The following is a 15,478-nucleotide window of genomic DNA, read 5'->3' as shown; positions in this document are numbered from 1 at the left end:
GAAAGTCTAAAGTTACAAGTAGAAAGTCTAAAAGCTGCAAATAGAAAGTCTAAAGTTACAAGTAGAAAGTCTAAAAGCTGCAAATAGAAAGTCTAAAGTTACAAGTAGAAAGTCTAAAGTTACAAGTAGAAAGTCTAAAAGCTGCAAATAGAAAGTCTAAAGTTACAAGTAGAAAGTCTAAAGTTACAAGTAGAAAATCTAAAAGCTGCAAATAGAAAGTCTAAAGTTACAAGTAGAAAGTCTAAAGTTACAAGTAGAAAGTCTAAAGTTACAAGTAGAAAGTCTAAAAGCTGCAAATAGAAAGTCTAAAGTTACAAGTAGAAAGTCTTAAAGCTGCAAATAGAAAGTCTAAAGTTACAAATAGAAAGTCTAAAGTTACAAATAGAAAGTCTAAAGTTACAAGTAGAAAGTCTAAAGTTACAAGTAGAAAGTCTAAAGTTACAAGTAGAAAGTCTAAAAGCTGCAAATAGAAAGTCTAAAGTTACAAGTAGAAAGTCTAAAGTTACAAGTAGAAAGTCTAAAAACTGCAAATAGAAAGTCTAAAGTTACAAGTAGAAAGTCTAAAAGCTGCAAATAGAAAGTCTAAAGTTACAAGTAGAAAGTCTAAAGTTACAAGTAGAAAGTCTAAAACCTACTCAGGCATGCGAGTGTCAGGGATGGTCCTGTTCATGGCCACCTTGTCACTGGCCACCATGTTGAAACCATACTCTCTCACCTGCCGGTCAGCTTCTGTCTTCTCCTCCAGACTGACCACCACAGGCTTGCCTTCCTCACCTGTACGGGGTGGGAGAGGAAATCAATGTGAAAACTGACCTGGTTCTTAGTGGTAGAAGTAATATATGTGAAAACTGACCAGTGGGAGAGGAAATAAATGTGAAAACTGACCAGGTCTATAGTGGTAGAAGAAATAATGTGAAAACTGACCAGTGGGAGAGGAAATAAATGTGAAAACTGACCAGTGGTAGAAGAAATAAATGTGAAAACTGACCAGTGTTAGAAGAAATAAACATGAGAACTGACCAGGTCCATAGTGGTAGAAGAAATAAATGTGAAAACTGACCAGGTCTATAGTGGGAGAGGAAATAAATGTGAAAACTTACCAGTGGTAGAAGAAATAAATGTGAAAACTGACCAGTGATAGAAGAAATAAATGTGAAAACTGACCTGGTTCTTAGTGGTAGAAGAAATAAATGTGAAAACTGATCTGGTTCTTAGTGGTAAAAGAAATAAATGTGAAAACTGACCAGTGATAGAAGAAATAAATGTGAAAACTGACCGGGTCCATAGTGGGAGGGGAAATAAATGTGAAAACTGACCAGGTCCATAGTGGTAGAAGAAATAAACGTGAAAACTGACCAGGTCCATAGTGGTAGAAGAAATAAACGTGAAAACTGACCAGTGGTAGAAGAAATCAATGTGAAAACTGACCAGTGGTAGAAGAAATAAATGTGAAAACTGACCTGGTCCATATTGTTTTATTTCTGGAGGTTCATAATTGCCCAAGACATTGTCCTTAAAGACAGCAGCAGGGCCATACTCCTTCTTAGGAAATGGGTTCTCATCATTGTTCTCCCTTTTGACTGGCGGCTGCATGTTGTCAGCAAATGGGTTCAGTTGCAGGTTCCAGTTCTGGAGGCCAGGGGGTGGCAACACATCCTGGACAGTGACAAGACATTCTCTAGGTAACAACAGGGCGGCTGGGCAAACAGTCAGCACTAGTCATGTTAAACCAATGTCAGCACTAGTGATGTTAAACCAATGTCAGCACTAGTGATGTTAAACCAATGTCAGCACTAGTGATGTTAAACCAATGTCAGCACTAGTGATGTTAAACCAATGTCAACACTAGTGATGTTAAACCAATGTCAGCACTAGTGATGTTAAACCAATGTCAGCACTAGTGATGTTAAACCAATGTCAGCACTAGTGATGTTAAACCAATGTCAGCACTAGTGATGTTAAACCAATGTCAGCACTAGTGATGTTAAACCAATGTCAGCACTAGTCATGTTAAACCAATGTCAACACTAGTGATGTTAAACCAATGTCAGCACTAGTGATGTTAAACCAATGTCTGCACTAGTGATGTTAAACCAATGTCAGCACTAGTGATGTTAAACCAATGTCAGCACTAGTGATGTTAAACCAATGTCAGCACTAGTGATGTTAAACCAATGTCAACACTAGTGATGTTAAACCAATGTCAGCACTAGTGATGTTAAACCAATGTCAGCACTAGTGATGTTAAACCAATGTCAGCACTAGTGATGTTAAACCAATGTCAGCACTAGTGATGTTAAACCAATGTCAGCACTAGTGATGTTAAACCAATGTCAGCACTAGTGATGTTAAACCAATGTCAGCACTAGTGATGTTAAACCAATGTCAACACTAGTGATGTTAAACCAACGTCAGCACTAGTGACGTTAAACCAACGTCAGCACTAGTGATGTTAAACCAATGTCAGCACTAGTGATGTTAAACCAATGTCAGCACTAGTGATGTTAAACCAATGTCAACACTAGTGATGTTAAACCAATGTCAGCACTAGTGATGTTAAACCAATGTCAACACTAGTGATGTTAAACCAATGTCAGCACTAGTGATGTTAAACCAATGTCTGCACTAGTGATGTTAAACCAATGTCAGCACTAGTGATGTTAAACCAATGTCAGCACTAGTGATGTTAAACCAATGTCAACACTAGTGATGTTAAACCAATGTCAACACTAGTGATGTTAAACCAATGTCAGCACTAGTGATGTTAAACCAATGTCAGCACTAGTGATGTTAAACCAATGTCAGCACTAGTGATGTTAAACCAATGTCAGCACTAGTGATGTTAAACCAATGTCAGCACTAGTGATGTTAAACCAATGTCAGCACTAGTGATGTTAAACCAATGTCAGCACTAGTGATGTTAAACCAATGTCAACACTAGTGATGTTAAACCAATGTCAGCACTAGTGATGTTAAACCAATGTCAGCACTAGTGATGTTAAACCAATGTCAGCACTAGTGATGTTAAACCAATGTCAGCACTAGTGATGTTAAACCAATGTCAGCACTAGTGATGTTAAACCAATGTCAGCACTAGTGATGTTAAACCAATGTCAGCACTAGTGATGTTAAACCAATGTCAGCACTAGTGATGTTAAACCAATGTCAGCACTAGTGACATTAAACCAATGTCAGCACTAGTGATGTTAAACCAATGTCAGCACTAGTGATGTTAAACCAACTCTATACATGATTCTATAAATGCTGACTGATCAACTCACTGCAATCTTCTCCATGTGTGGGTTCATCTTTTTCTCAGGGCCAGCCACCATCTTGGTTATGATGATGACAAGACAGAGCAGACATGACGCAGCAATCCCCAACTTGACAATCTGTTTCAGTTTCAGCTGTACCACCCTCATTGTGCCACTGTACTAGTGGGACGACACAGCACAGGTGGGAGGGGGGCCTAACGAAAGAAAGAAAATCATACATCTACCTCTCATCTACAACACAAACTGTCATTTGTCATTACACAAACTGTCATTTGTCATTACACAAACTGTCATTTGTCATTACACAGCACAAATTGTCTTACGCAACTCATAACACAACACAAACTGTCATTACACAACTTAAATTGTCATTACACAACACAAATTGTCATTACACAACACAAACTCTGTTTACCTTTCTAATCTATAGATAACACAATTTTTTTTTACAAATACATGAGACACATTGCACTAGAGGCCAATCTGCACCAGTGGCTTCTACTTTATAAGGCAATATACATGGTTTTAGTGAGAGAAGAGTTTGTGTCTTGTAATAAGTGTGTACAAACTATAAGGCAATATACATGGTTTTAGTGAGAGAAGAGTTTGTGTCTTGTAATAAGTGTGTACAAACTATAAGGCAATATACATGGTTTTAGTGAGAGAAGAGTTTGTGTCTTGTAATAAGTGTGTACAAACTATAAGGCAATATACATGGTTTTAGTGAGAGAAGAGTTTGTGCCTTGTAATAAGTGTGTACAAACTATAAGGCAATATACATGGTTTTAGTGAGAGAAGAGTTTGTGCCTTGTAATAAGTGTGTACAAACTATAAGGCAATATACATGTTTTAGTGAAAGAAGAGTTTGTGCCTTGTAATAAGTGTGTACAAACTATAAGGCAATATACATGTTTTAGTGAAAGAAGAGTTTGTGCCTTGTAATAAGTGTGTACAAACTATAAGGCAATATACATGGTTTTAGTGAGAGAAGAGTTTGTGCCTTGTAATAAGTGTGTACAAACTATAAGGCAATATACATGGTTTTAGTGAGAGAAGAGTTTGTGCCTTGAAATAAGTGTGTACAAACTATAAGGCAATATACATGGTTTTAGTGAGAGAAGAGTTTGTGCCTTGTAATAAGTGGGTACAAACTATAAGGCAATATACATGTTTTAGTGAAAGAAGAGTTTGTGCCTTGTAATAAGTGTGTACAAACTATAAGGCAATATACATGGTTTTAGTGAGAGAAGAGTTTGTGCCTTGTAATAAGTGGGTACAAACTATAAGGCAATATACATGTTTTAGTGAAAGAAGAGTTTGTGCCTTGTAATAAGTGTGTACAAACTATAAGGCAATATACATGGTTTTAGTGAGAGAAGAGTTTGTGCCTTGTAATAAGTGTGTACAAACTATAAGGCAATATACATGGTTTTAGTGAGAGAAGAGTTTGTGCCTTGTAATAAGTGTGTACAAACTATAAGGCAATATACATGGTTTTAGTGAGAGAAGAGTTTGTGCCTTGTAATAAGTGTGTACAAACTATAAGGCAATATACATGGTTTTAGTGAGAGAAGAGTTTGTGCCTTGTAATAAGTGTGTACAAACTATAAGGCAATATACATGGTTTTAGTGAGAGAAGAGTTTGTGCCTTGTAATAAGTGGGTACAAACTATAAGGCAATATACATGGTTTTAGTGAGAGAAGAGTTTGTGCCTTGTAATAAGTGTGTACAAACTATAAGGCAATATACATGGTTTTAGTGAGAGAAGAGTTTGTGCCTTGTAATAAGTGGGTACAAACTATAAGGCAATATACATGGTTTTAGTGAGAGAAGAGTTTGTGCCTTGTAATAAGTGTGTACAAACTATAAGGCAATATACATGGTTTTAGTGAGAGAAGAGTTTGTGCCTTGTAATAAGTGGGTACAAACTATAAGGCAATATACATGGTTTTAGTGAAAGAAGAGTTTGTGCCTTGTAATAAGTGGGTACAAACTAAATGTTTGGACTAAATCATGAATAATCCCACACAAATGATTGGTCAACCAACAGAACTGACCAAATCATCTATCAAACACAAATGACTGAATCATACTCCAGAAATAGATTTTGAATAACTACTAGACTGTTCTAACACACGAAATATGTGGGGAAACCTCAGCTGAAATTGTATCCCTTTTGTCAACAACTCACATGAGAACAGCATGTGAGATGACAGCTTCAACATACAAACTTGGGTGAGACAACACACAAAGAAATGGAGGAAATCAATATGTAACAGTTGAGTATTAAATAAATCTCAGCTGGCTAATCTTGCGTTTATGTGTTTATGATGGCTTTCTAAACTACAATATCTCAAAGTTATCCCATTTTTCTCCATATTGCAGTTAAATTTAGAGACCAAGTAAATCAACTGTGTGTACAAACTGTGTGGTTCTTTAACTTGTTCAACCAAGCTATCAACTAATCTACCACTAACTGAACCAAGCTATCAACAAATCTACCACTCATGAGCCAAGCTATCAACAAATCTACCACTAACTGAACCAAGCTATCAACAAATCTACCACTAACTGAACCAAGCTATCAACAAATCTACCACTCATGAGCCAAGCTATCAACAAATCTACCACTAACTGAACCAAGCTATCAACAAATCTACCACTCATGAGCCAAGCTATCAACTAATCTACCACTAACTGAACCAAGCTATCAACAAATCTACCATTCAGTGAGCCAAGCTATCAACAAATCCACCACTCATGAGCCAAGCTATCAACAAATCTACCACTCATGAGCCAAGCTATCAACAAATCTACCATTCAGTGAGCCAAGCTATCAACAAATCTACCACTCATGAGCCAAGCTATCAACAAATCTACCACTCATGAGCCAAGCTATCAACAAATCTACCATTCAGTGAGCCAAGCTATCAACAAATCTACCACTCATGAGCCAAGCTATCAACAAATCTACCACTCATGAGCCAAGCTATCAACAAATCTACCACTCATGAGCCAAGCTATCAACAAATCTACCACTCATGAGCCAAGCTATCAACAAATCTACCATTCAGTGAGCCAAGCTATCAACAAATCTACCACTCATGAGCCAAGCTATCAACAAATCTACCACTCATGAGCCAAGCTATCAACAAATCTACCATTCAGTGAGCCAAGCTATCAACAAATCTACCACTCATGAGCCAAGCTATCAACAAATCTACCACTAACTGAGCCAAGCTATCAACAAATCTACCACTCATGAGCCAAGCTATCAACAAATCTACCACTAACTGAGCCAAGCTATCAACAAATCTACCACTCATGAGCCAAGCTATCAACTAATCTACCACTAACTGAGCCAAGCTATCAACAAATCTACCACTAACTGAGCCAAGCTATCAACAAATCTACCATTCAGTGAGCCAAGCTATCAACAAATCTACCACTAACTGAGCCAAGCTATCAACAAATCTACCACTAACTGAGCCAAGCTATCAACAAATCTACCACTCATGAGCCAAGCTATCAACTAATCTACCACTAACTGAGCCAAGCTATCAACAAATCTACCATTCAGTGAGCCAAGCTATCAACAAATCTACCATTCAGTGAGCCAAGCTATCAACAAATCTACCACTCACGAGCCAAGCTATCAACAAATCTACCACTCATGAGCCAAGCTATCAATAAATCTACCACTCATGAGCCAAGCTATCAACAAATCTACCACTAACTGAGCCAAGCTATCAACAAATCTACCACTCATGAGCCAAGCTATCAACTAATCTACCACTAACTGAGCCAAGCTATCAACAAATCTACCACTAACTGAGCCAAGCTATCAACAAATCTACCACTCATGAGCCAAGCTATCAACTAATCTACCACTAACTGAGCCAAGCTATCAACAAATCTACCACTAACTGAGCCAAGCTATCAACTAATCTACCACTAACTGAGCCAAGCTATCAACAAATCTACCACTAACTGAGCCAAGCTATCAACAAATCTACCACTAACTGAGCCAAGCTATCAACAAATCTACCACTCATGAGCCAAGCTATCAACTAATCTACCACTAACTGAGCCAAGCTATCAACAAATCTACCATTCAGTGAGCCAAGCTATCAACAAATCTACCATTCAGTGAGCCAAGCTATCAACAAATCTACCACTCACGAGCCAAGCTATCAACAAATCTACCACTCATGAGCCAAGCTATCAATAAATCTACCACTCATGAGCCAAGCTATCAACAAATCTACCACTAACTGAGCCAAGCTATCAACAAATCTACCACTAACTGAGCCAAGCTATCAACAAATCTACCACTCATAAGCCAAGCTATCAACAAATCTACCACTCATGAGCCAAGCTATCAACAAATCTACCACTCATGAGCCAAGCTATCAACAAATCTAGCACTAACTGAGCCAAGCTATCAACAAATCTACCACTCAGTGAGCCAAGCTATCAACAAATCTACCACTCATGAGCCAAGCTATCAACAACTTTACTTACTTAAATATAAGCTTATAGACTTAGTACCAGAATGTGAGAAATGGCAGTAATAACACTTTATTTACACACAATTTACAACATCTAAAAAAACATTTGATAAGACTAACTAGAGAAATAAACCGGGAGTGATCTCCTCTAAACTTTCTCGAATAATCTTATATAACAGGGGATGGGAACTCGGGCTATAGACATAATTTTTTATACATTTTAAATACTTAAAGTTTTAAAAATAGAATAAAATCTCGTAGACAAAAGAATTGCACACCAAGTGAACGCCAAACAAAAAAGTGCATACTAGTGCGCAATATTATTAGTACTTTAAAAATTTACATTAGTTTTTTGAGAAATCGGAAGTAGCGGAAATTATCACTTCCGGTCAACGGAAATTACTCAAAATTTAACAGAAGGTAGAAAATTAGATCTTTTACTCACATCTGAAACTTCATTTATCTATCTGAAATAGTACTCAAGTTATAGGCTTTTGAAAAATTCAAAGTAGAAAAAATACCACTTCCGGTTATCGGAAATCGCTCAAAAGTTGATACGGATCTACGATTTTGATAAAATACTTATATATGAAATTTCATCAACCTAGCTGTAACGGTACTCAAGTAATCGTGTTTACACACAGACACACACACAGACACACACACAGACATACGGACAGAATTGCAAAGCCCAGTTTTTCAGACTGGATTACGCATAAAACCTTTCAATTTTGATAAATCTGGATTGATAATTTTTGCCCGATTAAAATAAGTCCTCTATACTTCGGATGTGAAGAAGGACTGAGGTGTAATACGGTGAAAATTGTTAAAATTTCAAGTGATTTTTGTGCACGATTACAATACTTTCTCTATACTTCGTATATACGAGAAAGTAAAAAAATTAAGAAGGCTTTATTTTGCAGCAGGAAAAGTTGATCTGCTGACTCAATACTGTACTGTCTTTTTACAAGGATTAGGTTCAAATCCAGGTGCTATTCTTTTTTTTTTAAACAGCGCTACCTTATTAGATCTTGTCTGACCTAGTGAACAGTTTTAGATGACCAATTTGTTGTTAGTCTATTACTTTACTATTTATTATTGGTGAGTCTATTAATAATAATAAATTAGGGCCTGACCTAGTGAACAGTTTTAGATGACCAATTTGTTATTAGTCTATTACTTTACTATTTATTGTAAGTCTATTAAAGTATTAATAATAATAAATTAGGGCCTGACCTAGTTTATATTAGCAGGCCTATTTAGTTATTAGATTAATGATTAATGTATGAATAGATTTTCACAAGCTCTAGTTGGTTAGGCCAAATACTATAGTAATACTAATCTATATCTATAAAAGCAAAGTGGGTGATGTTTGGTTTGTTTGTTACTCACACCTATTATATTAGGTGCTTGCAGGTAAGTTGCAGGGAAATTGCTCTTGACAAAGTTCACTCTCTTTTTAAGGGGAAAATTAGAGTCATCTCAATAATCGTTTTTATAGTGACAGAAAACTGACCAAGGGTGACTGGCCTCTTATAAACTATAAATTTTTTAAAGCGGTTGAATAAGAAAAAAAATACCAGATTTTCATAAATGTCATATTTAGGGGTTAGTAAATTGAATGTGTTTACTCCTCAATTTTAATTATTAAAGGGACGTAACAGTGTCAAGAATTTACACTTTTAATTGCCCCCGTTCTACAACTACACACAAAAATAAACGAAGAAATCATTAGATAAAAGAAAAATTCCTTTAAAATTTATAGTTAACTTTTTTCAATTAAGTGAGAAAATTAATAAAAAGTTTTCCCGCTAAATTATACCTATATAAAGGGATATAACAGCGTCAAGAATTTCAACTTTTAATTTCCCTAGTACTTTGGTTCCACACAAAAATAAACAATAATATATTAATAACATAAGAATTTTTAAAAATGTTTTAAAATTTATTCTACGCAATATTCAAATAGGTGAGAAAATTAAACCGTCTCTAAAAACTGATATTTGAGGATGCCACTTGCAAAACCTGCAGTCCACTTTTTGAACAAAATAAGTTGCTCTTCTTGCATTCATTATAACTATAAGAGCCAACCCGCGGCGTAGCATACGACGTTATTTAGTTGTTTTATTTTCTACTTTTCAGTAATTCATAATTTGTGAATTCGACACAACCAATGCTGCCTCTGTAAATATTTGCTTTAAAACACTATGAGTAGTTCGTTAAGGACGATAAACCACCACCCCACCCTCCTTTACCCCTACCCCCCTGTGAAAGCAGCCTCCTCTTAGTTACCTCCCCTAAGTTTAAAATTGTTTCAAACTAAATTATCTGCCCCTAATAGCCGTCACTACGATTGTAAACATTTGGCGTGAACCACAGCTCGCCAGACTGGTGGGGGGTGGGGGTGGTAGCAATATGCCTATAGAGGAAGAGAGGGGGCTGCTAGGCGTGCTTACGTCTTGGTGGTGGTGTCCCGCAAGGTCCCCATGAAGAGAATTATATATATATATCCTAATTTATAAAAGGCCATGTGCGCTCTTCTCTCTCTCTCTCTCTTTCTCTGTCCGCAAAAATTTTTCGCCGGACATCACGTCAGAATCGGCAGCGATATATCGAGAACTTTTTACGGACTTTTGTTGAAAATAATATGTTAGATGTTTTAAATGTATAACCACAATTTTACTTAAAGAAGAAAAATAAAAATTAAAGGCGTATTCGAATGTAGAGAAACAGTATTATTTATGCAACCGGAAAAGCATTAATACATGTGAAAAAGAACGCATAAAACTGTGACGTCGCTATTGCTTATACATTAACTAATGACGTCATCTGCTGTGTTTTGAATAAAAAGAAATGAACTATTTCATTCAAATTTGATTTAGATCTACGTACACTATGAAATGTATACAATACAATTTTTCCGGCCTAAACTCATAAAATTTATTTTATGTATTTGGATTCTAGATCTAGACTAGATTCTAAATCTAAATCTAAATCTACGCAATAACTAGACTAGATCTAGACGTAGACGCTAAGATCTAGATTTAGACTCTAACTTCTCTAAAATCAATTCCAAAAATAAATTTCTATATTAGGACTAAACTATTTCAAGACTTATTTATTTTATACAAAATCTTTGTTTGGAACTGGCTAATTTGAGATAAAAAAATTAATTTGAAAGAATAGGCATATTCGCGTAAGTTAAGATTTTAAAATACGTGTTTCATTCTCCGAATATTATAAGGTGCCTAAATAGCGGAGATGTTAGTGTACATTAAACCACTCAGGTGGTGCGGGTTCGAGACACACCAAGTCAACTTGGTTAATGTATTTTTTTTAATTATGCTCGGGCTAAACTTAAAAAAAAAATTCTTTTAGGAATCTAGATCTAGATCTAGATTGTCGGGTGTCCGATAGGGCACTTCCCGGCGCCGCAGGCGCTTCAAATTTGGCAGGATCTTGCCTTGGGGCGACAGAACACGGGGGCCGGTTGGCCGAAAAGTCTACGATGAGGGGGTCAAAACTGACCTCGACTGACCGGTACCTTATATGAGCTATAAATTAAAAAAAAATGTCCACGGAGGAACCTCTTCATAACTCTTGAGGTCGTAGACCGACCCTCGGGCGAATTAATTAAGCATTCAAATTCTCAATGTTTTCGAAAGCCTAAGCGAAGCTGGGCAGCATGCCTAGTATATATATATATATAGAAGTGGTAATTTATATCACATCATGCACATGTTCTGACATCAGATAAAATTGTATCCTCACTATAATGATCAAACTAAAATCTTTTTGTACCTTAAGAATGCTCTTTAATTGAAAATTTTATAAATTCACAAACACCAGGCAGTGCAAGGTTTATGAATATGATGCTTAATGAGCACAAAAGCCACAGCCATTTACAAATAACTTACCCCTTTGACACGGCTTAAATAGAAGTATATTGTGATATATTTGTGTCAAATATTATAGATACATGAATAATAAACCTTAATCAGTGGCTAAATATATTAATATAGGTAAGAAATTAACTTTAATAAACAGCAGTGCTTGCAAGCAGGATTTGCTATATAAAAAGCAGCCATCTGTAAGTTAGAGTGGCTTCCCCTGAATCCTGCGCTATAAGTTTACAATTAAAAACAATAAACAAGATGGCTGCTATAGTAAATGAGCATGGTTGCATCTGTTGGAAATATCACTTACTTATTACTATTAGTCTTCATTTATTACTGAAAAGTTTTAATTGTTTAAAAACAGGTACATAAATGAAACAAGGAAGCACGATTGTATTTTTCAAAACATAAATCCTCCTCAAAATGTGAAATAATTATTAAAATTTAAGGAGTCACCTGTTTTTCACATTACTATTACTAGTCGCGGGCGATTTTACGTACCTTTTACTTAATGTCTTGCTTATATTGAATATGTTCACATTGATATATTGATATATATTATTTAGCTATAATTTAGCCATTGATTTAGGTTTATTATTCATTTATCTATAATATTTGACACAAATATATCACAATATTAATATACTTCTATTAAAGCCTTGACGATGAGTTAACTTTTGTGTACATTACTAGCCGCGGGCGATTTTACTTAGGCTACCTAAAAACGATAGATTACCAAAAAGTTGAAAAAGTAATTTTTTTTTATTTTTTTTTTATTTCTTTTTTTTTTTTTTTCTGGTTGAAAAAGTAATAGATCTAGATCTAGAATCTAGATTAGATACAGTAGGCCTGTTGAGTATAATTTGAGTAAGGTAAAACTCCATTTTAGCGTATTTTATTCTCCGTTGCTTGTTTACCTCCAGTTGAGCGTATTTTATTATAATAACCGAAACACACCAAAACATTAGGAAACACGAATTTAATATTTGTATTGTATTGTTGTTTTTCATAAATGAATAAAAATGAATATTAAAAAAAAACGACTTATTTTTTTATTTTGTATTTTTGTTTTAACAAATGAATAAAAACAACAAAGAGACTGACTAATATCCTTTGTTTGTTGGTTGCAAAAATAGAGATGCACACTTTGTACAAATAAGTGTTCCAATGTCAACTAACAGAATAAAAGAATTAAAAGGCATAAGGGGTCGTCCATAAATTACGTCACACTGTAGGGGGGGGGGGGGGTCCGTAATTTTGTGACGGTGTGTGATGAGGGGGAGGGAGTGTTCAGATGGTGCGACGTCACACTTTTGCATTATAAAAAAGCAATGTTAGAAAGCAAATTCTAGACGTTATCTCGCGTTTTAGAAAACTGTTTTAATAAATTGTAATAGGAGTTGATTAAAATACTCTATTTTGACAGAGGCTGAGGTGTGATGTTATTTTAGAGGGGGGGGTGTCTGGGTTTTTGTGACAACGTGTGACGGAGGGGAGGGGGGAGGTAAAAATCGTCAAAAAGTGTGACTAATAATGCTGCCGAAAGTGGGGCGGGGGTGGTGGAATTTGGTGAGGGATGGCTTGGAGTGTTAAAGAAAGTGTAACAACTCACGTTGCCATTTTAAAAGAAAATAGTGTTAGACACTAAATTTCATACGTTATTTCGCATTTTAAAAATGCAATCGTGATGCATGAATTTAAATAGTAAAACGAATAGCTAAATAATACAAATTTACTACAGGGATCATCCATAAATGACGTCACGCTTTTTAAAAACGATTTTTACCTACCCCCTCCAGTAGCATAGCGGGGCAGGGACATATGTCCCCGGGCGCCGACCTCAGGGGGCGCCAAAATGGGTTGGAAAAATAAATTGAAAGGTTGAGGGGGGTGCAAATTGAAAAGTTTTTCCCCGGGAAGGGTCGCTACGCCTCTGCCCTCCTCCCCTCTGTCACTTACAGTCACAAAATTGCGGACCTCCCTCTCCCCTACGAGTGTGGCGTCATTTATGGACAACCCCACATCATTTTTTTTAAATGTCAGAAATTTACTCATACAAAAAAATCATACTTGATACATAGATCTATATCAAAATATTGGGAAGGATGGTAGATTTACTATGAATTTAAATAACATTCAACTCTAGTCTATAGGCCTAGTAAAATATGTTTTTCAGTTTTGGCAAAACAGTCAAATTAAAAAACACAGAGTTTGTAGGCCTACATTTATTGCATAAATACAAAAATATCATACAGAATAATTAACAGTGTATCAGTTTCACCATGAGAGACAAATGCCTTTAAAAAATACAATACAAATAAACAAGTCGTGTTTTTTTTTAAATAGGCCCTAGGGCCTATTCCTTTTTATTTATTTGTGAAAACAACAATACAATACAAATAAATAAATCGTGTTTTCCTAATGTTTTGATGTGTTTCGGTTATTATAATAAAATACGCTCAACTGCAGGTAAACGACAAGCGGAGAATAAATATTAAAATAAATACGCTAAAATGGAGTTTTACCTTTGAGTAAATATAATTAATATATATTCAAACATATTGATTCATATTGAGTATTAGAAGATTCATGTTGAACTTACTTTTAACTTGCAATACTTCTCTTCTCTTAATCAAGCACACTTAATCTAAAATCTAGACATATCAATTTTATAATAGTAATACTGGAAAAGGTGACGTTGTACGGGGGAGAAAAATACCATTACAAAAACAGATTTTTGTTACATTTCTTATAGTGGTCTCCCTTTGCCTGACACCGGTGTCTTGTAAATCTAAACCTAATAAAATTTATTAAAATAAAAGCAGGTTTTTATTCCTACACAACACTCAACACTGAACACCATCGTAGATCCTATGACCTGTTATGTCAAGTTTCAAGAAACTTTGAATTTATGCTACCTTTAGAAAATCAATAGCAAATTTTGGGTGTTTTTATTATGTATACGGTTATGATCATGAAAGTAGATTTTACTGATTTTTAATTAAAATAAATGACAAAAATACTCAAATTATGTTACTATTAAAACAAGATGAAATTTTATGACATTTAGAATTATGCCTACACAGAGGCGTAGCGAGGGGGGGGGCGGGGTGCGGACCGCACCGGGTGACACCATTTAGGGGGGTGACACCAAGGCAAAAAATAGCAAAATATATAGAGAGAAAAACTTGAGGGGGGGTGCTAATCGAAAGTGTGAGGGGGTGCACATCGAAAGTTTGAAAGTTTGTCCACGGGAAGAGTCGCTACGCCTCTGGGGGGGGGGTGACACCGTTAAGTGCCGCACCGGGTGACACCCCACCTCGCTACGCCACTGTGCCTACATAGTGGTTTATTATTCCTAATCGTGCGGCGATTTGATTGCTTATCTTGTACCTGTATTATAATAATCAATTCCTAAAATGTACCAATTTTGGAAAGCATACTAGTGTACAACTTGTATAAAGCCGTGCGCAATTTATTTATAAAGTTGTAATATTGTCTTTACAGTCCAGTCAAGGAGCGGGGATCGGTCAACCTCATTCAGTAGTCCCTTTTGTTTGCGAACAGAGTTTTTCAGGCATTTCTTCGGTGGGCAGCAGTGCCCCCCCCCCCCTTCCCCCCTCCAACTTAGAACAATTTTTTTAAAAATTCAAACCATACTTTAAATAATTTGTTCCACCCCCCCCCCTCCCCCCCCCCCCCCCCCCCCCCACCTCGCGTCACCTCCATTCGCTTGGACCCTATGGTTCACCTATAAATATAATTGCTTAGTTCTTTGAACGTTTAGTCTTGTTG

General features: G+C 36.0%; 1 protein-coding gene across 1 annotated transcript in view; it reads right to left on the bottom strand.

Moving 5' to 3' along the window:
• The window catches only part of LOC131935548 (N-acetylgalactosaminyltransferase 7), a 70,711-nt gene extending 56,298 nt beyond the window's left edge, over positions 1–14,413 (bottom strand). Inside the window, exons 1-4 of the mRNA XM_059291997.1 lie at positions 14,286–14,413; positions 3,282–3,469; positions 1,461–1,656; positions 636–774 (exon numbers count right to left, since the gene is read on the bottom strand). Of these exons, the coding sequence (XP_059147980.1) occupies positions 636–774; positions 1,461–1,656; positions 3,282–3,422 (476 nt within the window). The 5' untranslated portion in view covers positions 3,423–3,469; positions 14,286–14,413. The remainder of the gene's footprint in view (positions 1–635; positions 775–1,460; positions 1,657–3,281; positions 3,470–14,285) is intronic.
• Positions 14,414–15,478: the final 1,065 nt, after the last annotated feature.

Source organism: Physella acuta, unplaced genomic scaffold, assembly GCF_028476545.2.
Source record: "Physella acuta isolate Inbredline_101_S28 unplaced genomic scaffold, ASM2847654v3 ptg000148l, whole genome shotgun sequence".
Classification (NCBI taxonomy): domain Eukaryota; kingdom Metazoa; phylum Mollusca; class Gastropoda; family Physidae; genus Physella; species Physella acuta.
Note: the sequence above shows the minus strand (reverse complement) of the source record. Positions and strands in the feature narration are given on the sequence as shown.